A 25,824-nucleotide genomic window follows, 5' to 3' on the forward strand; every position below is an offset into this window, starting at 1 on the left:
CCATATGTCCACCACAGTAGCATAGCCTCTACTCCCTCTGACAGCTCTCCAGAAGCTTCTCAATGGAAGGAGAGTGAGGATGAAATGCAGAACAGATGAGCACTTGGCACCAAACATGCCTGCAGTGGAATAGTATTTAAAAATCAAGTTTCTAAGTATGACATAAGCCTTTACAATAAAAATTTATTGGTAATACAGTTTTCATAATAGGCTGTTTGCAATTACAGCCATTGAAGTTCCTGCCAATGCAAATGAGAAATCGAGAACATAAATACATTACAGCATGGTGTTGCTGTCCCTGTCCACCTTTCTCTTGATTATGGGAAATAGTTTTGACAAGAAGGAGGCAGAATCCTGTTTTTATTGAAGCAGGTTTCTGATCTTGGCTCCAAGTCCCGCTCTTTCTAATCTCTTAGTCTTTTAGCATCTTTAGCAACCTTTCCCTGATTTTCCAGCTCCATGCACGCCACCTGGTTCTGGCCCAGGGCTGCTGAGTGTTCTGGTACAGTGCCCATCACTCCTGTTCTTCCTTTGTACCTGTTCCTCCTCTTCTTCCCAGTGAAAGCCAAGACTTGCAATGGATTCCAGATTGTGAGGTACCTGGCTTTGTAGGTCCTCTCTTTCTGGCCTCCTCATGCCCCTTTCCAGCTGCACTGGCTTTCTTATTGTTCTTTGTATAAGCTGCGTAGTGTCCTGCCTCAAGTGCTCTGCTTCTGATGGTCTCTGCTCCTGGATCCTTCTTTCCTCATGAATGTGCCCAAGATTTTCTTCATTTTCAGCGAGTCCTTTGCTGTCTGGCGTAGCACTTTGTATTTTCTGTCTCACTTGTATTTTTCTTCTTCAGCACTTCTCTTTCTATTATAGTTGTCTATGTTCTCATTCTGTTTGTCTACTAGAGAGATAGAGAGAGATCCAACAGTAGAGGTACTTGTCAGTTTTATCCACACTATGACCTGTTACCTGGAATTGTAGCTGGAACTTGAGATATTGAATGAAAAGCCAAATGAGTGAGTGCATGAATGGCGGTGGATGCTGCGTTTACACATCCAGAGCAGGAGCTGGGAATAGGATGAGTTACGGACTTAGAGAAGGTCAAGCCAAACAACTTGAGCATTCTACGTTATACTTATTGAATTTTTAAAACATAGTCATTGTGTTAACCACATATTGTAAAAAGGAGGGCCAGAGAGACAGAAAAGAGAGATGGGAAAGATGCTTGCTACCAAGCCTGACAACCTGATAGATCTCTTATGTTCAAGGTGAAAAATGGATTTCTGCAAGTTGAAATGTCCTCTGACCGCTGCCCTCCACATAAGTGCAGTAGTACATGTATGTGCACCCCCCCATCCAGAAAAAATAAAAACAAGGCATATAGTCTAAAAAGATAAAAGTAACTTATTATAAAAGTAAATGAAAGCACTAACAGTGCTTCCTGTGATCATCAAGAATCAGGTACCGTGCAGAACTGCATGCACTATGCTTTCCTGTAACTGACAGCACAGTATCATCTGACATCACCACAGCTGTGTGAATGATGCTTTGTAAAAATGTCATTTGATAGGGACACTATCCTGAATGTAGTTCATGGTTGACTGAAATGTTACTGTATGTTGTGTCTCTATGTCTTGTGTCTCTATCTGATTTGTTTCCAAGCCTTGGACTGAGACTGTTTTGTTACTTAGATGCTGAGGGTTGACCTAATGCATAGTGCATGCCAGGACTTGACCACTGAGCTATGCCCTAGCTCTGGACTGGTGCATTCATGCATGTATGTTGCTTGGTTGGGTTTTTTGTTTGTCTGCTTTTAACAAGTATTCTTCCTCCAAATGCATTTTATTGTTTGTCTCACTTTGAAAGAAAAAAAAAGCAAAAACAAATGCAGTTTCCTGCCACAGTTTTAAGATACATTGTCACAGTTTATTCAAAAGCAACTCTACAAGGTTGGTGTTAGTCTTTTGTTTATTTACTTTTGTAGAAGTGGAGAAAAAGAAAGAGTCTCTGAGCTCAGCTGCAGCTATAAAAAGCAGAATTTATGAATAATTTATGGATTCTTCTCTGAAAATTAAAGAATAAAAGTGTCCAGTATAAAGTATTGAAATGATTGAAAATAACAGAGCTATTATAATCTGTTTTGTGATGGAGAACTATGTTTAACGTATATACTTTTCAGAATTATGTCTGAATAACACATTACGCAGAGAGAGCCTGCAGGTAGATGTTCTTGCGTGTAATTGCTGGGATACTGTGTCTTTGACATGAGGGCTGCACATTCATACCCCTATACCTCTTCCACATAAAGAACTGGAATGTCTCTGTGTTGTGAGAAGACTGAACTCCAGATCTTTGTAACTTTGGGATTCATAGTTTAAATGGAAGCTGTGACTCCTTTAAACAGAGTGGGGAGCCCTCTGAAGATAGTTACAGTGGAAAAAGGAGGAATGGAAAGTCTTACTGCCTGTGAACGACAAGTAAGTGATTGCTGGTCCTAATGGGCTGTGTTCACAGCCAAGAAAGAAGTAGCTATCAGCTCTGAAAAGCTGCCTCTGGGGAACTTAATCTGCTATATTAACAGGCTATATTGGGCCTGTCTGAATCTCATGCCGTAGAGACCAGGGTTATTCACAGATGGTTCAGATCGTCCTGCAGCCATGTTTACAGTGCTTCCTAACACTTGTTGCCATTCCTGCTCTGTTCTTACTTTTTCAGCCCTCTCTTCATCTCCCCCTACCTTTCCTCCTTCCAGCTCATTTGGATTGCAGCTGTGCTTGATATCGTTCAGATTCTCAGTCCTCAGCCTTCCCACCTGCTGGCCTTCCAACAAGCTGTGTCTTCCTTTGTGCCTCCTTCATAATGGTTTCTAGTAAATACTACCCTCTATTTCCTATCTTAATAAATAGGTTTGTTTATCTATAATGGGACAAGGTCTCACTATATAGACCAGATGAGCCTGGAATTCTCAGGAACCTGTGCATGCCTCTGGAGACAGATGGCCTCCTCAGACTGGATGATTTCATAATTGCTAGTTTATTGTCTGTTTTTCCCCTCTGACCAGATGCTTGTGAGAGAAACTCTATACCCAACCTCTTTGCTCTTGTATGTAATCAAACCATACTGCAGAGCCCAGAAGGTGTTGGTGGCAGAATATGATCTTCCCATGGGTCCAGGATGGTGACATTCAGTTAAAGCTAGAATATTTCTCTTCTTTTTTTTGTTTTGTTTTTTTGTTTTATTTTATTTTATTTTTTTGAGACAGGGTTTCTCTGAATAGCCCTGGCTGTCCTGGAACTCACTCTGTAGACCAGGCAGTCTTGGAACTCAGAAATCCACCTGTCTCTGCCTCCCAAGTGCTAGGATTAAAGGCGTGCGCCACCACTGCCCGGCAATATTTCTGTTCTTAATGTTTCATTGCTACCTTTACTCCAAAATTTACTAAGACAAGTTCCTGTTAGAGACAAGTATTGTAAATGTAAAATAGGAAGAGAGGTCTGTAACAGGACCACATTTGCTAGGGTGTCCGTGAGGAGCACTGTTGATTTGAACCTAGAACATTATATTACAGGTCCTTAATAAATAGTGGAGCAGGTTTAATGATGGTAGCCTAGCTATTCGTAGGTGCTCATGAGTCTGAGTTAAGGAGACAGCAAATTTTAAGACCTGCCTGGACTACTAAATGAATTCAGGGCTAGCCTGGGCAGCTTAGTGAGACCCTGTCTCAAAATTAAAAGTTATAAGAGGGATAGGGTAGCTCAGTGACAAAGGGCATCGTCCAGCCCCGTCCTCAGCTTCATTCAGCACTGCACTCTAAGTGCTGTTTTAACCATGAAGATATGAGCACACAGGTCTGCTGGTAAAGACTCCCCAGCTGCCCGTAGAAGTCAGCCATCTCTGGCATGAGTCACTAGGCCTGCAATGGCTTCATATTTGCTGGCGTGGGGCTGTCCAAGCGGCTTACCTGGCTGCATCCATACTTCCTTCATTTTCTGAAAGGCTTCTCATGGGCCCGCTGCCCCCGCCACTCTAGCTCAATCTACCCTAATGCCATCATTTTAACTACTTCCTCTCTGCTTGTCAGTTCCTCAGCGTGACCTTGACCCGTCACTTAGTGTTTGTTCTCCTAGAGCTGCTGTCTGTCCCCTCCATTGTGACTTCTCTGTTACATCTAGCTCCAGAGCTGCTGTCTGTGTCACCTCCATTGTGACTTCTCTGTTACATCTAGCTCCAGAGCTGCTGTCTGTGTCACCTCCATTGTGACTTCTCTGTTACATCTAGCTCCAGAGGCTGGAGTTGCTTGATGAATGTTCAGCTGCAGGAAGTGCTGATATTTTGAAAGATCGATGAAGGACAGACTGGTTTCCAGGTTTATCCAGTTCACATCTCCTGTACTGCAGTTCTTTCACTGTTTTGGAGCTCAAGGTTAATGGCCATGCTTCTCACAGCTGAGTTGTTTAAACATAGCCGTCAGGAGGAAGATGACTACAGGAGTCTGACTCACTCATTTAGTTCATCAAACTCACACTGATGGAAGTCAGTATTCCTCCAACTGACAGACTGTGACTCAGCTTGCTCCCTTTACGACAAGTTAAAATGTTTGCTGGGTTTATCACTGCTGTTGTTGTTATTGTGTTTCTGTTGAAGTACTGGTGATACAGATCCTGTGAGTAAGTGCAGCTTTCCTGCGGACTACGAAGAAACTATTTCTCCCGGTTTACTCATAAGATGCTAGTGTGCGTTCATAGTTGAACATCAGCCTCCTAATTACACGCCTTCCATTTGTTTGAAGAAGTACTGTGAGTCAACACTCGAGCATCTTTAAAAAATTAATGCTGCCGGCTTTGCATTTTATTTGGTGGTGAATATTTCCTGTTTATTTCCAGTAGACTGAATCTGACATTTCATACTTGCCAAACCAAGGCAACTTCTAAAATTCCATTAAGAGCTGAGTAATTATGGTAAATAAAGAGCCAGGAATGAGTGGAAGGGACCGTGTCTTCGTGTAACCAGGCTGTGGACAGTTGTTAAGACAGGACCGGTGGCAGGTTCTAGTTGGTAGCTTGTAGTCTTAAAAACACCCATTACCCACGGTTTAGACGCTCATTACATTTCATAGCAACACAATGGATCTTTTCGTAAGACAAGCATACTGCTATTTTATCATACACTTCAAAGATGAATTTTAACAAAATTGTCTTCTAGTAACTGCAGTAAGTTAAAACTTATGTCTGGAAAGGAGGAACTGGCAGAAAAGTGCTTAATTCTTTTTTTTTTTGGTTGTTTTCGAGACAGGGTTTCTATGTGTAGCTCTGGCTGTCCTGGAACTCACTCTGTAGACCAGGCTGGCCTCAAACTTGGAAATCCACCTGCCTCTGCCTCCCAAGTGCTAGGATTAAAGGCGTGCACCACCACAGAAAAATGCTTAATTCATATTTTCCAACTTTCTGGATGTGTTCTTGTTAATTCTTTCTGTTATTGTCACTAGGTTTGTGAAAGGGAAATAGTTTTAATAAAAAGAAATAACAGTATGGGGTAGTCATGCATCAGTTGATGCACTTTGGACAGTAAATCAAATCTGCACATGTGAAGCTTGACCAAACATTGTGGGGAGTCATCCTCAGGTGCCAGCATTCTGGGTCCCTTTCTTGACAGAATTCTATATAAGCAAGCCTCATATGTGCAGCTTCAGGGACATGAACTTGAATGACAGTCAGTGTATTGACCACATAAATTGGGCAAACTAATCCCTCCTACCTGTAAAATGCAAGGACAGTTTTTATCATAATTTAAAGGAAGAACTCCCCAAATAGACTAGCTGTTATTCTCAGCAGCTGCTTGGAAGAGGAAGATAGAGATAGTTATGCCATTTGAATTAAGGGCATGGAAGCCAGCCACACCACAGAAAAGCAGCTGAACCCCCCACCTCCACGCCCCTCCTGCCAAAGTGTCCTTAGGCTCTGGCCAGCATCCAAAAGAAAGGAAGAAAAAAGAAAAGTTATGCCTTTTGAGTCAGGGGTCAGAAAGGCAGGCAAAATCTTATGAAGCCTTGAAGAGATTCCAAACTAATACCTTAAAGACTATCCTTCTGCACTTATGAAGCGAGTTAGAGAAATACTCTAGAGAGTTGTTATTCAGTGAGATAAGATAGTTGTATTGTCTGTGACATAGTTCCCAATAAATGAAAATAACATTACATGGCTTAGAAATATAGCATCCCAGAAAGATCATTTAGAGTCACAGATAACACATTGGCACTTGGAATCTTAGAATTGTGTTATAATGTTCCTTTTGGAACATAATGTTCTATTATGGAAAAACAACTTAGATGCTTTGCCCTTTTATTTTTAAAAAGATTATATATATATATATATAATGTATATTATATAAATGTTTGTATATCAAGTATATACATACATTTGGAACACTTGAAAATTCAGAAAAAAACATAAGAAAACCTCCTTCTCTGTATGTTCACATGTGAGTGCATGTGCCCATGGCATGTATGCAGGCCAGAGGAAAACACTGAGGGTTTCCCTCACCTTCCACCTTGTTTGAGACACATTTTCCTGTTGTCATTGTGTATACCAGGCTAGCTGGCCCAGGATCTCCTGGGGATTCTCTCGTTTCTGCCTCCTACCTTGCCATAAGAACACCAGGATTACAGATATGTATTCCCCCTCTTTTCATGGCTTTACACTTTTAAAGTGGCAGGCAACTTCCCCCTGTTGTTTTTTTAGGGGAGGATTTACACAATTAAATTGAAGTGGAAAATAATTAGCATTGTGTAACAACATGACTGTTCGTGACTAATGATGACTGCAAGGGGACAGCATGGTATGATTTAAAACAAAACAAAACAAAACAAAACAAAAGAATGCAGGATCCGAGAGTATTATCTTCTCCATATGCTTATGTAGCAATAGGAAGAAGGAGGAGGGAGGAAAGAGAGGAGTTGAATTAAATTGTCCTTCAAGCAAGAGATTTATTAGCCAGCAGCCAGGCAGCACAGCACAGCAATGGTGGGTAAGGGGTGGGGGGTTTGGTTTATGTGTGACAGTGATCAGACTGTCTGTTAGATGGTAGTGGGACATTTGGATGTGTTCTTGTTTGTTCCCAGTCCCCCTTGCTTAGGGCCTGGTTACCTGGAGGGCCTGTGCCTTGTAAACAATTAGGGCTACTTGAGTCTTAATTCGTGTATTCCATCCTGTATAAGGCCCATTATCTATTTAAAGGGAGAATAGTGGATGGTAAGGAAATTATGGATTTGAAAAGAGTACAGCACAAACTATTGAACATAATCCGAATTCTGCCTCTTTGATAGTTTACTCACTGAATTTAGAAGTTTGTTACCTGAACATGATCCCCAGTTTCACCATTTTCAGACTGAGCATGCTTCAGTTAGGCCGTTGGCTTTTCTGTGGCTTCTGTAGATTGAGTTAGTGACCACGACATAGAGGAAAGGACCAAAGAAATATGTTTTAATAAATTTTGAAGTGCTTTCAAAATAGAATGTGGTGTTATTATTTGAAAATATATTTTAAAACTATGTTTTATTTATGTTTCAAAATCCTCAAATTAAAAAAAGATTTTGTAAATGGTGTGTGTGTGTGTGTGTATCTGTCCACAGAGGTCATGAGGGAGCTAGAGTTACAGACAGTTGAGAGCTGTCACATAGGTGCTAGGAGCTGAACTTTGGTCCTCTGAGAGAGCATCAAGTCTCTTAACTGTTGAGCCATCTCTTCAGCTCCATAGACATCTTCTGTAGTAATGAAAACGAAAGCTGTTTCATACCAGACTTATTCAAAAGATGTTGATCAGCTGTTCTTGAACTTAAGAGAAAAGACTGAGCAAGATGAAGTAGGTTAAAATAGGGTGTGACAGGCTTAGATTAGGTGTAAATGTGATTTGCTAGTAGTGTGCTTCATTTGAGGTTGTAGTAACAGAGCTTGAAGAGACATTCTTAAGACAGGGTGACAGTGGAGGTCTGGATCATGCGGTTCTAGAAGCCAACAGGGAGTTCACTTGTGGAGTGTTACATTTTGGCAAGTAAGCTGGCTACGTTTTGCTTTTGTACTAAATATCTGAGTGAGATTGTATTAAAAACTAGTGAACATATTTGTTTTTGGAAGGACCTTTTAAGACAACGTAGCATCCAGATTATAGCATGATTACTGTTTACTGTTCTTACTTACCCAGCAAGAGACTGCAGGTGAGCACTGCACAGCTTGTCGATGAAGGGAGCTTGAGTGAGTTTGAAGTTCCTAAGAAAGCTAATGCAGTAATTGCTATAATTGCTAGAGACGAGTGCCAATGACCATCATCCATTTAATAAAGAAACGCACCTGATAAGGTTTGAGAGCCGCACTAAGCCATGCTTCTAAAGAGTGACTTTAGAGGGCCATTTGGTACCATGCCCATTTAGCACAATAACAACAGTAGAGAGCTTACCTCAGGGACCCTTGCTCCCCCAAGCTTCTAGTTTTTGATCAGATTTATAGTATCAGGCATTTATTTCCTCCTGTGGAGGAGGCCTTAAATCCACTCAGAAAGCAGTTGGCCACTCCCATAGCATTCTTGCGACTATTGTACCTGTATTCCTCATGTCTTGTCACACTGATCATTCCTGTAGCACCAGGGGTCACAGCTGGGTATGACTTTTGGTTATTCTCCAATATGCAATATGTAGAGCACCTTCTAATACTACGGAAGCTAGGTAACAGAGAGGAAGGAAGTTTTCTGATTAATAACACCTTGATTTCTCCATATTTCCAAGTTAAGTTTCTAAGTTCTATGCTCTAATAGAAGTATATATGTGGGATGGGTGGCTCTCAGGTATGTCTTTACTTGGCAGCAGAGTTTGGCAGTGTCATCTAATGGTGCTGGTTTTTAGGCATACAAGCAAGGCATATAGGGTCATAGAGACTTTCACCAAAATTCTAGAAAGCTGCTGAGTCCAGTCAATGTGTAATAGGATTGGATTCCCTAGTAGGATTGGATTCCCTGTAAGGAGGTCCTAAGAGGTCATTAAGTCAAACTGACCAGGAAGCCTAAGTTACTATGGAGACCTCAGGATGTTGGAGATGCTAGGACCATGAGCCATACACTGAGGAAGCAGACGGGAGCTAGCCCTAGAGAGGAGCACATATGCTGCAGGATGTGTTATAGACTGCAAAATTAGAGGGGTGGGGCTGGTCAATCCACTGGGGTCCAGATGATGCAACCACAAGCCCTGATATTAGATATGGAGCTCCAGGGTTTGATATTTGTTCTGCTGGTGTTTGGTTTTACTTAGGTTTAATAGTTCCTTGCTATACCCGCATTCTTCCTCTTTGGAATGTGCCATTAGATAATATCTAACTTGCTGTTTGATTTTACAGGATCTTATGATGCCTTGAGTCTCAGAAGAGACTTTGGACTTTGGGCATTGGAACAATATCAGAACTGTTAACATTTGGAAGACTGTTTATGGATGAACTAAATGTCTTGTGCATTATAAAATGTTCATGAGTATTTGAGGACAGAGGTAGGCTGCTATGGTTTAAATATATTTAGAGATTGAGTTATAAGGAGTAGTTTTGTATGCTTTATCTTGATTTCAACTCAGTGAGATTTGGAGTCACACCCAGAGACTGGTGTTTCACACAAGGTTAACTTAGGAGGGAAGATCCTAATGGATGTATGTGGCAGCTTCCTGTGGGCCAGATCCCAGGTTTAAAAAAAAAAGAAAGAAAGTGAACTGAATCTGAATATTCAAGTCTCTGTTTCCTGACTGAAGACATAATCTAACCAGCTACTTCATGTTCCCATGAACATGTCTCCCTTGAAGTGATGGACTGTATTCCTCTAATCTCTAATCCAAAATTAAGTCCTCTCTCAGTTTAGCACTGAAGAACACTGGTTGCTCTTTCAGAGGACCCAGACTCAATTTCCAGTACCCACATGGTAGCTAGCAATGGTTTCTGATTTCAGTCCCAGGGGATCCAGTGTCCTCACTTCTGCAGATACACATGTACATGGTGTATAGACATACATGTAGGCAAAACATCCATACACATAAAATAACATGATTTAAAAAGAGAGACTTTTTAAGGGCTGGCAAGATGGCTCAGCTGTTAAAGGTGTTTACTACATGGTCTGATCCCTAAGTTATATCTCACATCCGAGGAAGGAGAAAACCAACTCTTTAAAAGTTGTCTTCTAACTTTCAAGTATGAGGCTGCATCTACACACACATCATATGCACACAGTACACACAGAGAATAACCATGGGATAAAATAAACTGCTTAGAACAGGAAGCACACATGAAATCACACAGACAAAACTGTTGGCATTGACAAAACAATTTTTAAGGAAATGTGACCCATGTGTCAGTGTTAGGAATCTCAGAAAATCTGTATTTCTTCTAAGGTATTTTACAACACAAGAGCTAGAGAGTGTGAATCTGGAGTGAGTGAATGTGCACAACTAGGAATTTATGAATAAGAACATTTGATAATTAAGTGGATTTGTCCTGTCTATTAAGCCCCACTGTAAGCCGTCCAGTCACAGTAGTAATGGCAGCAGCAACAACACAGCTTAATCTAGGAAGTCAGAAAAGAGCTGTGTGTACATATTCTCGTACTGAGTCTGTGAAGTCATTCATATTGCTTTCCTCATAAAGGAGTTGGATGAGGGAAAGAGAGAATTAATTATATGCTCCAGCTTATTCTACTTGCAGTTTAATTTATTTAATATTTATTGAGAGACCTACCACAGACTTGCCACCAGTTTCAGGTAATGAGGAGTTTTGCAGTGAGTCCGACAAAGTCCCTGTTTTCATAGAAGTACTTCATCTTTCATGAGCAAGCTATGGAAGGATTAAACATGGAAACACACGCTAAGTCTGGCGGCGGTATAAAGATCAGGTAGGTCCAGTGAGGATCGAGAGTGGGCTAGCATAAGGACTAGATGGCTTCCTCATTGTTTATCTCTCTCTGATAAGCTTACATTTTAGAAGAGACCAGTGTTCGAGGCACGGTTTTAGGAAGAAAATTCTTGGAAAAGAAGAGAAAGACGTCTTATGCTTAAGAGGATTGTACCATAGCCTGTATGGTTGGATTGGGTTGTGGGGACAATATTTGGAGTTTCCACACAACCTTTTTGACTCAAGAGCATGCATCTAAGTGACTTCTGTAAGCTACTGGGCAGTCTCAGCATTAGTCCACTGGGACCTTGGAGATGTGCTGTATTAGTGAGATGTATATTCTCACGGAAGGGAAGAGGGCAGCGACATTCCACTCTGCAGCTCCTGTGTTGAGACTGAGACCTGGGATCCGGGGAGAGTAATGTTGACGGGAAAAGGTAGGGTGTGATTGTGGGCCATGAGTTTGGGAAGCTGACCGTGTAAATTGGCTGCTCAGCATCTTCAGTGATTCCCAATTGCATTCCACTCCTTAGAGAAAGTGAGTGTTTTCTTGAAAACATCAAAGCAAATACATGTTCTTTTGAATTACGGTAAAGACTGTCTTTGCACCCCTTGGAAGGAACAAAACAGTCTTAGGTCTCTTACATATCTGCTTTGAATGTTCTAACATGCTCCTTTCTCCCGTTTGTAGCTATGACATGATAACCATTCCTCTTTTGATAACCATTCCCCTTTCTGAGCAGAGGCATAATGTCTTCCTTTGTCTGCATTTAGAGCTTTAGTTTCTTTGTACAAGCTTGTTGTTTGCATAAGAAGCTATTCTCTCAGCCACTATCTTCCCAGATAGGATTGTATTAGCATAGAGTTCATTTACTCATCAGTGAAACTCGTGTCACATGACTTGTAATGTCTTTGCTTATGTGTTATAACTATGTAAACTTGCAGATTTTAAGTCAGTGAGAGTTTATCTGTATGCCATCCACATATAGGGCATGACATCTACACGCTCATGTAGTTAAACCTACGGATAATAGATGCAGGGTTCTGTTCGGGTCCTCTAGAGGAGCACCAAGACTGAGTTTATAATTAGAAAAAGGACTTGTACAGTTGCAGACTGGGAGTTCTACAATAGCTGTGAACAGCTAGAAAGCTAGAGGGAGCTGCTCCCTCCGTTGAAGAAGCTGGATGCCTCAGAATGAGGTGGGGGAGGAGTTAGAGGCAAGGCCTAGTATGGAGGCTTAGAAAAGCGCCCTGTAAAGCTGAGTGAGCATTCAAAAGCTGGATGTCGAGCCTACTGGCTGTAAGCAGTGGCAAAAGCAGCAGAACGCCCACACCTAGGGCCTAGCCCAGGCTTGAAGTGTTCCCTGTTTAGTTTCTGGTTCTGTCCAGCGCCCAATATATTGGACAGTGGAGCCCATAGGCAGGTCAGATCTTCCCTGCTTAGCTCACTGAGCCTCTGGAAACATCCCCACAGATACACGGATAAATGTGCTTGACTGATTTTCTGTGTATTCCTCAGTCTGTCAAGTTGGTAACTAAGGTAACCATCAGAGAAGTTATAGTTTTGAGATTAAAGATGTTACTTCACATGTAAAAGTGCTGCTAATAAGGGTACTCCTCTTTATTGAGAGGTGTGTGAGTTAGTGGTGCTTCTTAGGTGGAAGATGTCCTTAGGAAAGAACAGAAGTCACCCTTGTTTCCTTTATAGTGAGCTTTGACAACGTTATTACAAATGCGTATACTTGGCTTTGTGGCAGTGGCCTTCCGGAAAGAACACTGTTCTCATTTATAACAGGGACATGGCATGGCAGATGAGACAGAGAGCTACTGGGAAATGAACCCAGATGCGACCCTGCATAATGCGGTGCTTGGGCTGCTATCAACAGACAATTGTAAAGGCCTCCTTAAGGGCCGTCCTTCCTACTGAATGCCTGGAGTGGATACTCAGGGCCTGCTACTGAGTGCAAGCCCTCTTCTTATTCACCAGGAAGTCTGCCTGTTAGGAAGTGCATTGAAAGTCCATACAAGAACTCTCAGTGAGGAGTTCTCTGTGCAGAATGCTATGTCCAGTTGAGGCTACCGATATGTTGATTTTAGCGTTACATTTAATTTTGGCTTTTGTAACATCAGTGTTTCTTTAGGAATGAATTGTACTGTGAACTACTTTCAAGTGAACAGTCTCCAAAGATATATCTAACACATAGTTTTCTCATACTTTCATGGAACAATGTAGCCTTTCTTCTCTCTTTTATCCTGATTTGTTGTCCCCTTAATTCCTCAATACTCTGCCCATTAAATGAATTAGACACTCTGTATCAAGTTAATACTAAATGAATTAGACACTCTGTATCAAGTTAATAGTTACCAGTGGGAATGATGGTGCTAGTGCTCATGAGGAAATGCTGAGGTTTCTTTCTTGCAGTCCTCACCGCTTCCCAGTAGGAATTTCCTCTAAGCTATATGTGTTTCCACTGCAGTGATGCCTCAGCCAAGGGCCTCTGGGAAGCCTTACTGAACACCAAGCACAAAGAGGCAGTGATGGAAGTTCGGAGACATCTAGTGGAAGCAGCCAGCAGAGAGAACCTGCCCATCAAGATGAGTATGGGTAAGCCTCTGCCTGCTTGGAGGCAGCACAGAAATCCTATCTGTCTTGAGTAGAAGCAAAGCTGCAGCTTTGAGACTATCCTGGTGTTTGTCTATTCATTCCAGCCCCCACCTTCCTACCTTCCTATCGTTTCTCTTTTCCTGCTTCCTGTTTTTGTCTTTTAATGATCTTTAATCTTTTTTGCAGTCCAGTTGTTATTCCCCCCCCATTGTGCCCTCCAACAGTCCCTCATCCCATCCCTCCTCCCCATCTCCAAGAGGGTGTCTCTGACCCCACCCACCTCCAACCACCCCCATCCCACCAGATCTCCCCACTCACTAGGGCCTCCAGTCTCTCAAGGGTTAGATGTATCTTCTCTCACTGAGGCCAGACCCAGCACTCCTCTGCTGTTCATGTGTTGGGGGCCTCATATCAGCTGCTGTATGCTGCCTGGTTGGTGGCTCAGTGTCTGAGAGATCTTGGGGGTCTGGGTTAGTTGAGACTGCTGGTCTTCCTATGGAGTCACCCTCCTCCTCAGCTTCTTCCAGCTTTTCCCTAATTCAACCACAGGGGTCCCTGGCTTCTGTCCACTGGTTGAGTGTAAGTATCTGTATCTGACTCTTTGAGCTGCTTGTTGGGCCTCTTGGAGGGCCACCATGCTAGGCTTCTATCTGTAAGCACTCCATAGCATCAGTTACAGTATCAGGCCTTGCAGCCTCCCCTTGAGCTGGATCCCAATTTGGGCCTGTCACTAAACCTCCCTTCCCTGAGTCTCTTCTCCAGGGCCCAAGTGAGGATGCCTCAGTCCCACTTGGGAGAGAAGAAAGCAATCACAGGGTGTGTGTGTGTGTGTGTGTGTGTGTGTGTGTCTGTGTGTCTGTGTCTGTGTCTGTGTCTGTGTCTGTGTCTGTGTGTGTGAGAGGGGGCGTGCAGAGGGAGGGAGGGACCTGGGTAGGAGACGGGACAAGGAGGGAAAAGGGGGAACATGACCAGTTATAGGGTGGGAGCAGGAGTAAAGCCCCGAGGGCCAGCAGAAAGAATGGAAATAGGCAACCTCGGGAGGTAGGTGGGGGGACCTTCTAGAATGTACCAGAGACCTAGGAGGTGAGAAACGCTCAGGACTCAAAGGGAAGGACCTTAGATGAAATTCTAAACAGTGGGGAGAGGGAACTTGTAGAGCCCACCTCCAGTAGAAAGACAGGGCATCAAGTGAGGGATGGGGTTGGCATCCCACAGTCAAAAACTCTAACCCAGAGTTGTTCCTGTCCGTGCTTCCTTTTATTCTTTCTCTGTCGTTTTTAACATGTATACTTGTGTGTGGTGTGTATATTTATGTGCATGCATGTTGGACTACCTTAGCATATGTATATGTGTACATGCACATGAAGACCAGAGGTAGACGTCATCGGCTGTCTTACTCCATAACTTCCCAAACTATTTACAAAGGCAGGTTGCATCGGAATCCCTTATCTCTACTTCTTGATCATGGTGACTACATGCCAGGATTTTATGTGGTTACTAGGATGACTCTGTATGAGTCATTTCTCCAGTGGACCTCCATCCTGCCCTCTTCCCTTTTGAACACAGAATCTTCCTTCCTTAGCTTCCCCAGTGCTGGGATGAACCACCATGCTGGGCTGCTTGCCTCTTTTCTTTCCACAGTCCTATGTGTTTGTTTAGTTTGGAGTTTCTTACTCATAAGTACAGTGAAGCAAGAACTAATTCATATTGTGACTAAAGAAAGGGCAGAGTGCGTGGACGATCCTGATGATTTATACTGTATTTTTGTGGCAGACCTTATGATGTTATCGTAGAGCATGAATCAAGTGTTATATCTCAACACTAGACTCCTTAAAGATCAATAAACTTTACTTTTCTCAAGAGCTATGTCTTTGAAAAATAACCAAAGCCAGAAATTAAAAAAAAATCCACAAAACATCATGAGTAATTCCACAAAGAATTCAAATTTAAATGTTTGTATTTTTTTTCTTATCAACTCCCACAACCCTCCACCCCCCTCCCCCCCCAAAAAAAGATAAAATACTTTTCTTTATCCCCAAATTCCAGACAGGGGAGGTGGGGGTGGAGGGGAAGAAAGAAACAGCGGATTGTTAGCAGGGTCAGCTCATGCTCGATGCCTGTGCCAAGTGCCGTCTAGTCTCAGAGATAAGGCAGTGTGGTGACCCACTTCTGCTTACTGTCACTAGGCGGAATTTCTTGTGGGCCTCATTCCCATATACAGACCTAGAACCATAAGAAGTTAGAAAAAGAACTGCAAGTTTTCAATACACTGAGACCTCAATATTTGAAACCTGACTATCAGCCAGCTATCATTAAACAGTTGCATGCCAGTGGCTCAAATGGTGGACATTTGGAATGCCGTAGCCAGGAAGAAACCAGACTCCCCAGGACTCCCTGGCCTCTGTTGTAAAGTCTGCTAAAGCATGATTTTTTCTGCCTCCAATCAAAGCTTCGGGTGTTCTTGAGACATTAAACAGCTTTTGATTCTAGATCAAGCATTCACCAGTATTTAAATTTATGAAACTTTTTTTTCCTGCTGAAAACCTCAGACCAGATCATCAATATAAAAATCCCCCATCCACTCTGCGCACCAATAGATATAAACTGTGTTCTCTTAAATGATAAAACTAATTGCTCAAACAAAGAAAAAACTTCATTTTATCATTGTATATCTAAATATCTGTCATCTGACTGAGAGTTTGTTATTAAATTGTCAGTTAAGTAGATGTATTCCAGAAAAGTGATTTCTAAAACACTGGAAAAGGAATTGTACTTTTTTTTTTTTTTTTTTACTGACTTTCATGCAAAGAAAAAATGTCTTCTAAAAGTAAAAAACAAATAGACCATAAGAAATACATTTGTTTAAACCCAAAAAGGCCATAGAAATTTCTATGGCAGGTTTCCCAGCATGCTTTTCTCCAGAGGTCCACTGTGACTGAAGGATCTTCAGGGCCTGCTCTTCACTCTCCGCAGAAGGCATCTACTCTGTGGTGTTGGACTTATGTCAGGAGCAGCCCAACAGAATGCAGTGAAACACTACTGTCCGTCCTTTCAGCTCGATGCCTTATGAGAGCGTGCATGCTTGAGACCTCTGCTTATTATTTTAGGGCTTCTTTTTTCTTTTTATTAAATAAAAGACTCATTTAATCGAGGACTTGCTTACAGATTTGGAGGATGAGTCTACGAGCATTATGGCCAGAAGCATGGAAGCAAGACAGGCAGGTGTGTTTTAGTGTTTCTTAGTTAAGTGCAGCCTGGATGCGGAGGCCTTTGCCTGAGGTGTCCCCAGCCCACTACGGGGGTCGGTTTCCTCAGCCCTCACTCTTCTTAGCTGTATCCTCGGTTGTTGTGCGGGACACTGTGTTTCTGTAGCTTTGCTTCCCAGGTGGAAGGATACACAGACAGGTAGATTTGTGGGTGAGTCACACTTCTGTGGCTTATCACCCCAGCATGAATTTACCCTCAAACTGGGGAAAGTATCTGTTCCCAGAAGGTGAGAATTGCTCTGAGCAGCATGGGAGGACTCCATCCCTCCTTCCTGATCTTGCTCCTTACAGTCACCCTTATTTTTTTTCAGTCTGGATACAAGCTATGTCTTTGTCACATATAGATTTTCTTTTACTTTATTATTCAGAATTTTGTGTTTAAGAGGAATGTGTGTGTGTGTGTGTGTGTGTGCGCTCGAGAGAGGGGGGAGGGAGGAGGAAGAGGAGGAAGATGATGATTATGAGAATAGGGGAGCAAAGCTAAAATGAAGAAAGGTGGATTGGCAGCGTCTGTAAAAGGAGAGATCAAACACTAATTAAGACCAATATACCATGTAATTACAGTTTACAAAATGTGAGAAAATCTAGGCATGTCCTAGGGCAATATACTGCTTAACTCTCATATTGCCTTTATGTTTTACTTGTTACTAATTTGTGGAAAGGGCAAGAAAATTAATTTTTATTGAACAGCTGTTCACTTACAGGCACTGCAGTGGATTTTTTCCATAGTTTGGTTGTTTAATGCTTTCAATAATCATGTGAGTTTGCTATCCATTTTTCACACCCATTTCAGAGACCAGGAAAACTGAGACCTAGGAAGTTGAGAATTTTATAGGATTTCTGTGCTGTTAAGTTATTATTTCTTAGATTAGGGCTGGAACTCTGAGAGTACACTTCTTTTCCATCTGTCTCTGTGGCAGGCTGTGCTATAAACAGTCCTGAGGGAGATGTGGCTGGAGGGGCAAGAGTTTACTTGCTCCTTTTTATCTGCTTCCCAGGAGCTTGTGTTCTGCCTGTCAGCGGTACTACCTCCTGAGGGGCGGGGCCTTCCTGTGGTCACAATTGCAGTTGATCCAGTACTTGGAGAAGCCACTTGATGGTTCCCCTCCTTAGAGGCACCACCCAGCTGAGCGCCTAGTCTCGGGGGTCTAAGTTTCAACCCGTACACCTTTAGGTTTTCCCCACCGTGTTGTTGGCAACTGCATCTTCTTATTGTTACTCCTACGACAGACACCCTTTGGTTAGTCTTATTTTTTAATTAGCCAAATTTCTGTGTTCAAATAGGTGATCCACTTTCTGTCTGCTGCAGTGCTTTAATACAGTTCCTCATGTTGTGGTAACCTCCAATCATGAAATTATTTTCATTGCTACTTCATAACTGTAATTTTACTACTGTTTAGAATCGTAATATAAACATCTGAGATGCAGGATACTTGTTGTGTGGCCCCTGTGAAAAGGTTGTTGAGCTCCCAGTGGGGTTGCAACCTACAGGTTGAAAACCTCTAGTCTACTGGCTAGCCTGCAACACAGTCACAGAACAAGTAAGTGAAGCCTGAAGCCTGGCTCTGTCTAACTTCTTATCAAGTCTCTTCCTGAGAGAGGGGTCCGGACAGGTGTCCACACCCTATCTATCTGTGCAGCTGTCATTGTATCATCCCCTTGCTCAAAATCCCCGAAGGGATCCACATTACTCCGTGAAGTTGCCCAGGCATAAAGCATTCTATTTTGGACAGCTTTCTGCCTTTAGGCCCTGTGGTGTGCTCATGTGTGGTCCTGCTTTCTCGCTTTACTCTCTGTTCCTCCTGTGAGCCTTCTCAGAGCCAGGCTCTGCTGTTTTGTCTGAGTACGTTCATTGCTTGTTCCTGCACGCCACTTTCTCTCCTCTTACCGTGCCCCTGGAGGCTGACCATGACTGCCTACACAGGCTTCCTGCCCCACCCCTCAGTCAGGTACTAACTAGAGAGACATGAGCAGGTTAGACAGTGAGCTGAGGGTGCACAGTAGGGTTATTGGCCTGGCTTCTTTCTTGTCAATGTCCATTCCTGTTGTTTATTAACTCTTCAGACTCTTCTTAGCTTATGCTCCAGTGAAAAGTTCCTTCTTCCAAACTTACATCATTTCCTGCCATAGCCTTGACCACTGTATTACTCGCTTTCCAGCATACAGTCCCGAGCATGTGTGGACACAGTCTCACGTCTTTGTGTCTCATTGTAAAATCTGGGTTATTTTTCATGACCTGAGGTGGCTGCTGCTTTCTTTGCAGAGTTAACATATGATTTCTGTCTTCCCTTTTCTTGGTTACTCTGGTTCCTAAGGAGCCACCACTCTTCTTAGTACTTGCCACAGTGTATTGTACATTAACCTAAAGCCTTAGCAGACAGTGTCTAAGTCACAGTCCTCACTGGCCATTTGAAGAACTCAAAACATGACAGGTAGCGCGGTGCTTGTTGATTCAGTGAATGGGTTGGCTGATGAATGTGGGTGACATAAAGAAGCAGTTAGCATTTCTGCTTTAGTGTGCTGTGTGACTGTTATGTTTGCAGACTTCCTTTCTGATGTTTTTGTTCCACTTGTTGTCTCTGGGCATCTGTCACATCTCCTTCCATGGAATTTTCCACTCTTGTCCTCATGGCTCTGCATTTCTGATGCCTTTGTCTTTCTACTAGGCTCGTGCATGCCTTCTTTTCTTACTTACACTCTGCTGCTCTATTGATTTCTCACCTTTGGTTATGCCTTGCATATCGAGCTTAGTTAATGAGTTCTCTAGACCTTAGGGTCTTAGTCTCTGTCTTATTTTCACGTCACTCTCCAAAAAAGACCACATATTTCCTCCAGCCCAGTGCACTGGGGTTGCAGAGGCACAGTGCTGTGCCAGTTTTTCTCCATCCTGGGGACTTGAGCTCAGGGCTTTGCTCTTGTACTGCAAGTGCTTTACCCACTGAGCAAACTCCCAGCCCTTCTCTATGCTTTTTAGATGCCCTGTTTCTTTGCTTAGATTCCTAGAACTCATTCTTAGGGTCACTTTATAGAATACAGTTTCTCCTTGTGGCCCAACTCTTGCAGAGGTGCACAAGGATGCTTCTGTCCCTCCACCGTACTGCCTCCTCGCTGATCAGTTCCTAAGGTTGGTCAAATGAGTAACATTTGCATCATGGCCATTCTGGAGAGGAGCTGACTACCTGTATAATTCCATGCTGCTGTCTGATTGGTGTTAAAACCTCAACACTTGTGACCACTTAATGTCATTTTTATGTCATTAGTGCAAATACAGTGTAGTAGCAGAACTTCAATATTATCAACATAGTTTTGACCATGCCTGAAGGTGTGTCAGGAACATGGGTTTGTGGGGACATCTATGAGAATCATATTGTAAAGATTGCTATATTCTATGAGATTTAAATTTGACACAGTTCCTTCGAGATTGAGTCACTGTTAGACGTTAAAAAGAGGCAATTCTGACAGGTCAGCAAATCCTAAGTGGCTAGCCTGAGACACTCGAGCATGTGAGCAACAGGGGGACTTAGGAGGAGGGTGGATGCAGAGAGAAAAAGAGTTTGTACATGGAACAGCAGAAATTACAGTAAATAAACCTACAGCATACACTGGATGGAGCTTGGGGAGTCTTGTGGAAGAGTTGGGGGAAGGATTGAGGGATCCAAAGGGGATAGGGATTCCACAGGAAGACCAATAGTCAATTAACCTGGACCCTTGGGGCTCCCAGAGACTGAACCGCCAATCAGAGTGAGCATGGGCTGCACCTAGGCCCCGGTCCACATGTGGCAGGTTCACAGCGTGGTCTTCATGCAGGTCCCCCGACAACAGGAGAGGTGGCTGACTCTGAGCCTGTTGATCACCTGAGGATCCCATTCTCCTAAACTGAGGCTGCCTTGTCTAGCCTCAGTGGGAGAGGATAACCTAGTCCTACAGAGACTTGATGAGACAGGCTAGAGTGATACCCAGGGGGATCTCCTTCCCAGAAGAGAAGGGAGAGGGAAATGGGAGAAGGACTGTGGGAGGGGGGACTGGGAGGAGGGGGCAGATATTGGGATGTAATGTGAATAAATATATAAATTAATAAAAAGCAATAGTAATTAAAGAAGAAGGGGTCTCTTTGGGAGTGAGTGAGTATGAACAGGAGGAATTGGGGTAGAAATTATAGAAATACAGTACCCACGTAGGAAATTCTCAAAGAAGTGAAATATCTAAATCAAAAAAGGAGGTAGAACTCAGTGAATTGTTTTCTAGAGACTATACAGAGTTCAAGATAAAATACCACTTTTTTTAAAAAAAATTGGAAACATAATTGTAAGCTGGGTGTGTTGGTATATACACACCTGGAATCTCAACACCTGGTAAGCTGGCAAAGGAAGAACAATAGTTGGAGGATAGCCTGGGCTAGGTAGAGAATTCCAAGCCAGCATGGGATGCAAAGCTAGACCTTGTATCAGGAAACAAAAACTAAATTTAAAAAATGCAGAATAGTTATTATATATATTTTATTAGGTTCTTACAGGTTGTGTACATCAGATTGTAGACTATTCAAAATTATTCCATATCATATAAAATCCCAGCAATAAGGCTACATTTTGAATGACTGAGTGTATTTGTGTAAGTAAACAATTATTGTGTGTGCAACACAAACAATGAGCCAGAGATCAACAAGCGAGTTATTTACACAAGTAATTCATTACTACCTATGAATTTATCAAATTAAATCAACACCACCCAGATACACGAGTATTGCAATCCTATTAGAAAACTAGACCTGTGACCTTACTGAGCACAGCATACTAGTGAGCAGTGCAGCCTACTCACTAGGTCATATCAGTGCAGGGACGCTGTTCACCCCAGCTGGAGTAGGTATCCCAGCACAAAGGACAGTGGACTCTCGACCCGCTGGTCTTTGGGTCTTGAGCTCAGTACCAGTCTCCTGCTTTACACGGCCCTTTTGCCTTGCTCCTCATCCAGCCCAGCTTTGTGTGAAGAGCAATCTCTGCACCTAATCCTTAGCCAGGGTTTTGTGTCTTGAAGAGAGTGATATATTTCTCTCTCTCTCTCTCTCTCTCTCTGTTTGTTTTGGCTTATGAGAAACCAATTCTTGATTTTACTCATTTTTTAAAAAGTGTGCTTTCTGTTTCTTATTGGGCTTTTTTTGGTTGTTCTAATATGCATTAGTTTCTTCCTTCTGCTTTTGTTCTTTTTCTAGTTCCATGAGGCTCAATGTTAGACTATTTGGGATCTATAAGTTTTATTAGTGTAAACTTACCATTTGGAATGTTGCATCTATTGATTTTGATCAGTTTTGCTTATTTTTTCTAAGGAGTTTTAATTTTTATTATGTGTGTATTAGTGATAGAGAGACAGAGAGGCAGACACATGCACAGAGGCACAGAGAGAGGGACACACATGCACAGAGGCACACAGAGAGGAACATACACACATAAGGAGACACAGAGAGACAGAGAGACAGAGAAGGACACACACTTTGAATGGTAGCACGTTTGAAACCTCAAAGCCCCCTCCCAGGGCTTTACTTCCTCTACTGAGCACACACAGTCTAGACCTTCCCAGACATGGCTATCAACTCAGTGCCAAGTGCTGAATGTCAGCCCTATAGATGGTAGTTCTTATTCAAACTAACATATTGTGTGTGAGAGCACATGCGTGCATGTGTGCGTATGCGTGTGTGAATGCAGGAGAGGGAGGAGGAGAGATGGAGAGTACATGAACATAAGTGTATGCCTGTGGAGATCCGACCAGCAGTATCACACTTCCCTGGAACTAGAGTTCCAGGAGGTTGTGAACTGAATTCTCATTTTCCGAAAGAGCAGTTAGTGCTCTTAACTTCAGAGCCAAGTTATGTCTAAATTTTCCTTTTGGGTTTATCTGTTGGCTTCTCAGGAGGAGTGTGGTGTTTAACTTCTGCATGTTTGTGAATTTTCTAAGATTCCTTCTGTTGTTGATTCTAGCTTCACGCTGTTGTGGTTGGAAAGCATACACCAAACCATTCCAATCTTGAACTCATTAACTTGTTTTGTGCTGTAATATTCTGCCTCTCTAAGAGAATGTTTCTTGCTGGAGTGTTCTTGCATGCTAGAGAAGCACACACATTTCACCACTACTGAACAGATGGTTTCATACATGTCCATTGTGTCTAACTGGACAAAAGAGGGTATTGGAGTCTCCTATTATTAAACTAGAGCCTAATTATCTTTTTTTAGATTTCTTAATATTTGCTTTACTATTTAATGTTTTGGTATATATTTATACCTAGATTTTAAAGATTAGTTTACTTTATATGTATGAGTAATTTGCCTGCATGTATGTGCACCACTGCATGTGTTTGGTACTCATGGAGTTCAGAAGATGGGTACCCTTGAACTGCAGTTAGGAGATAACTGGGAACCAAACCCAAGCCCTCTGCAAGAACAAGTGCCCTCAACCACTGAGCTATCTATCTCTCACAGCTTCTTGATGTATTTAAGTGTTTTCACTTCTTGCAACGGTTCTGTCTTATAAAGTATAGACCATTTTTGTTTCCTGTTGTCCAGTATGTGTATGAGCTCTTTCTTCATCTTTTCACTTTAAGTCCATGTTTGTCTTTTAAGTTAGCAGGAGTCTCCTGTAGGCCACGTTAACTCTTCCTGTTTAGGCTCCTACTGGGTCAAGACTTGTTCCATTCACTTGGTTCTATGGTTGTTTCTGGTTCATTACTCCTTGCTTGTTGTTTATCTTTGTGCTGTTTTTTTCTGCATGTGAAGTTCCAATTCCTGTCTTTTTCCTGTTTGTGCATCTGCTGCAGTCTATGTTCTGTGGTTACCATGAGGCTCACAGAAGACACATTGTTATAATAGACTATTTTAAGCTTATAACAGCTTTGATCACAAACAAATGCCTAGGCTTGTCCCCTTTTCCTAAATTTATATTTTTGTGTTTACAATCAACATATTTTTTTGTATATTCCTTTAACTTACTATAGCTGCAGTTGTTTTTTGAAAATTTTAGTTTTTGGCATTCATACTAGAGATTTAAGAGGCTTTCATGCTGAAGTATTTTGAAGTTGACAATGTATTCATCTCTACTAATGAGTTTATAGTTTGGGGGACTTTTCTGATAGTAATTACCATCATTTCCTTTCTAAATGAAGACTTTCCTTGAACAATTTCTAATGAAGCCTGGGGCTGTAGCAGAATTTTGCCTAGCGTGGATGAAACCCTAGGTTCAATCTCTAGCACTGTATAAAACATGGCTTGGTGGTACTTGCTTGTAATCTCAGCATTCAGGGGGTAGAGGCAGGAGGATCAGATGTCCATGTAGAAGTCACTCTGACTAAAAAAAAAAAAAAAATTTATAAGACAGATCAACTTGGAAACTGGATCAGGATTGCCATGAATTTGAGACCAACCTGAGCTACATAGTAAGTTCTGAACCTGCCTGGGCTGTGTAAGGAGTGAGGCTCTGTCTCAGACAAGCGAGATTCATGAGCTGCACCTGGTGGTGATGAATTTCCTAAATTTTCTTGTCTAAGAGCGAGCTTATCTCTCGTTTTTGTGGCGGATCCTCCCTTCCCCACTCCTCACTGGCTGTCTCTCCAACAGTCTACCTCTACTCCTCACTACCCCCTCCTTTATGATAGCTTCTTCTTACACACATGCACGTGCACGCATGCACAGGCACGCATGCACACGCACACGCACACGCATGCACACACATGCATGCACACACACGCATGCACACGCACACGCACATGCATGCACACACATGCATGCACACACACGCATGCACACGCACAGGCACACACTCTTACATTGAGACTCTGCATCTGGGAGCATTTCAGTTCATGTAATGCCCTTTAGTTCCATCCGTCTCCCTGCCTGAGCCATGCTTTTACTTTTCTGTAAAGCTGAATAAGCTTCCGTTGTATGTTTGCATGTTTTCTTTCTCCATCTTCTGTTGGTAGGTGTGTAGGCTTAGTTCTGTTTCTTAGCTATTGCAAATACTGCAGCAGAAAGCGTGGCCACGCTAGGATCTCTATGGCCTGCTGACTTAGCATTCTATGGATGTGCACCTAGGAGTGCAATAGCTAGATAATACGGCAGTTCTATTGTAATATTAAATTATTTTACTTGTTTATTATGTGTGTGCACATGTACATATGAGTGCGTGTGAGTGAGGTCACGGGATGTGCTTGTACATCAGTTCTTGCCTTCTGCCTTATTGAGGCAGGGTCTGTCTTCCTACTTCTGCACAGTTACATCAGGTTATCTGAGCACAGAACTTCTGTACTCTGTACCCTGTCTCTGTCTCCCGTCTCTAAGCAGTAGTGGCTGAGATTATAAATATATGTTACTGCAGCTGGCTTTTATATAGGTCCTGGTGATGAAATTGGTGTGACATGCCGAGTTTCTCTCTCACTTTGCTGACTTTTCTGTCCAGGTTGTTGTGCTTTTTTTTTCTCTCCAGGTCTGGCTTAGATTCGTTTGCTTGACTGTGCTCTCTCTGAGGTTACTGATTACTTTTACTAGTAAACTTCAAAATCTTCACACAGCATTTTATCCATTTTAGTGTCTATGAATTCAGTAGTTGGATAATTGTGATCGTTTAAAGAAATTGTGTGCCCACCCTTTTGAGACTTCTTGTGTCGTGGTGGTGCAATGTGCACATCTGTTTAATAGAATCATTTAGTGAAGACTAAAAACTGTTTTAACAGCAACACCACAATGTACCAGATACAAAAATACTACAAAAACCAATAAAGCATAGTAGTGTATCTCCAGTTACTATAAACCAGACACTGGGGAAACTGATGTAGAATTTTCTATGAGGTTAAAATTCACTTAGGGTAAATGTGGAAGTAATATGTGTATGAGGTGAAAAAAAATAAAAGGCCGTGTGGCAAAAGGAAACTACAGGGAAGCAAGAGTGTGCACATGAACAGAAGAGGAGATGCGTGGAGGAAGAGACTGAGCTAGAGGTTGGAAGAGAAGAAACTCAAGCAGAAGTCCAATCGCGAGTGAGTGTGAACACAGAGTGACAGGAGAGGGCTCATGAGTGAGTG

At 42.4% G+C, this 25,824-nt stretch overlaps 1 protein-coding gene across 1 annotated transcript in view; it reads left to right on the forward strand.

The window, feature by feature from the left end:
- Scfd2 (sec1 family domain containing 2) overlaps positions 1-25,824 on the forward strand; it is a 294,533-nt gene that overhangs the window by 13,668 nt on the left and 255,041 nt on the right. The window contains exon 3 of the mRNA XM_028780824.1: positions 13,373-13,500. Coding sequence (XP_028636657.1) covers positions 13,373-13,500 — 128 coding nt within the window. The remainder of the gene's footprint in view (positions 1-13,372; positions 13,501-25,824) is intronic.

Source organism: Grammomys surdaster, unplaced genomic scaffold (assembly GCF_004785775.1).
Source record: "Grammomys surdaster isolate TR1022 unplaced genomic scaffold, NIH_TR_1.0 372, whole genome shotgun sequence".
Lineage (NCBI taxonomy): Eukaryota > Metazoa > Chordata > Mammalia > Rodentia > Muridae > Grammomys > Grammomys surdaster.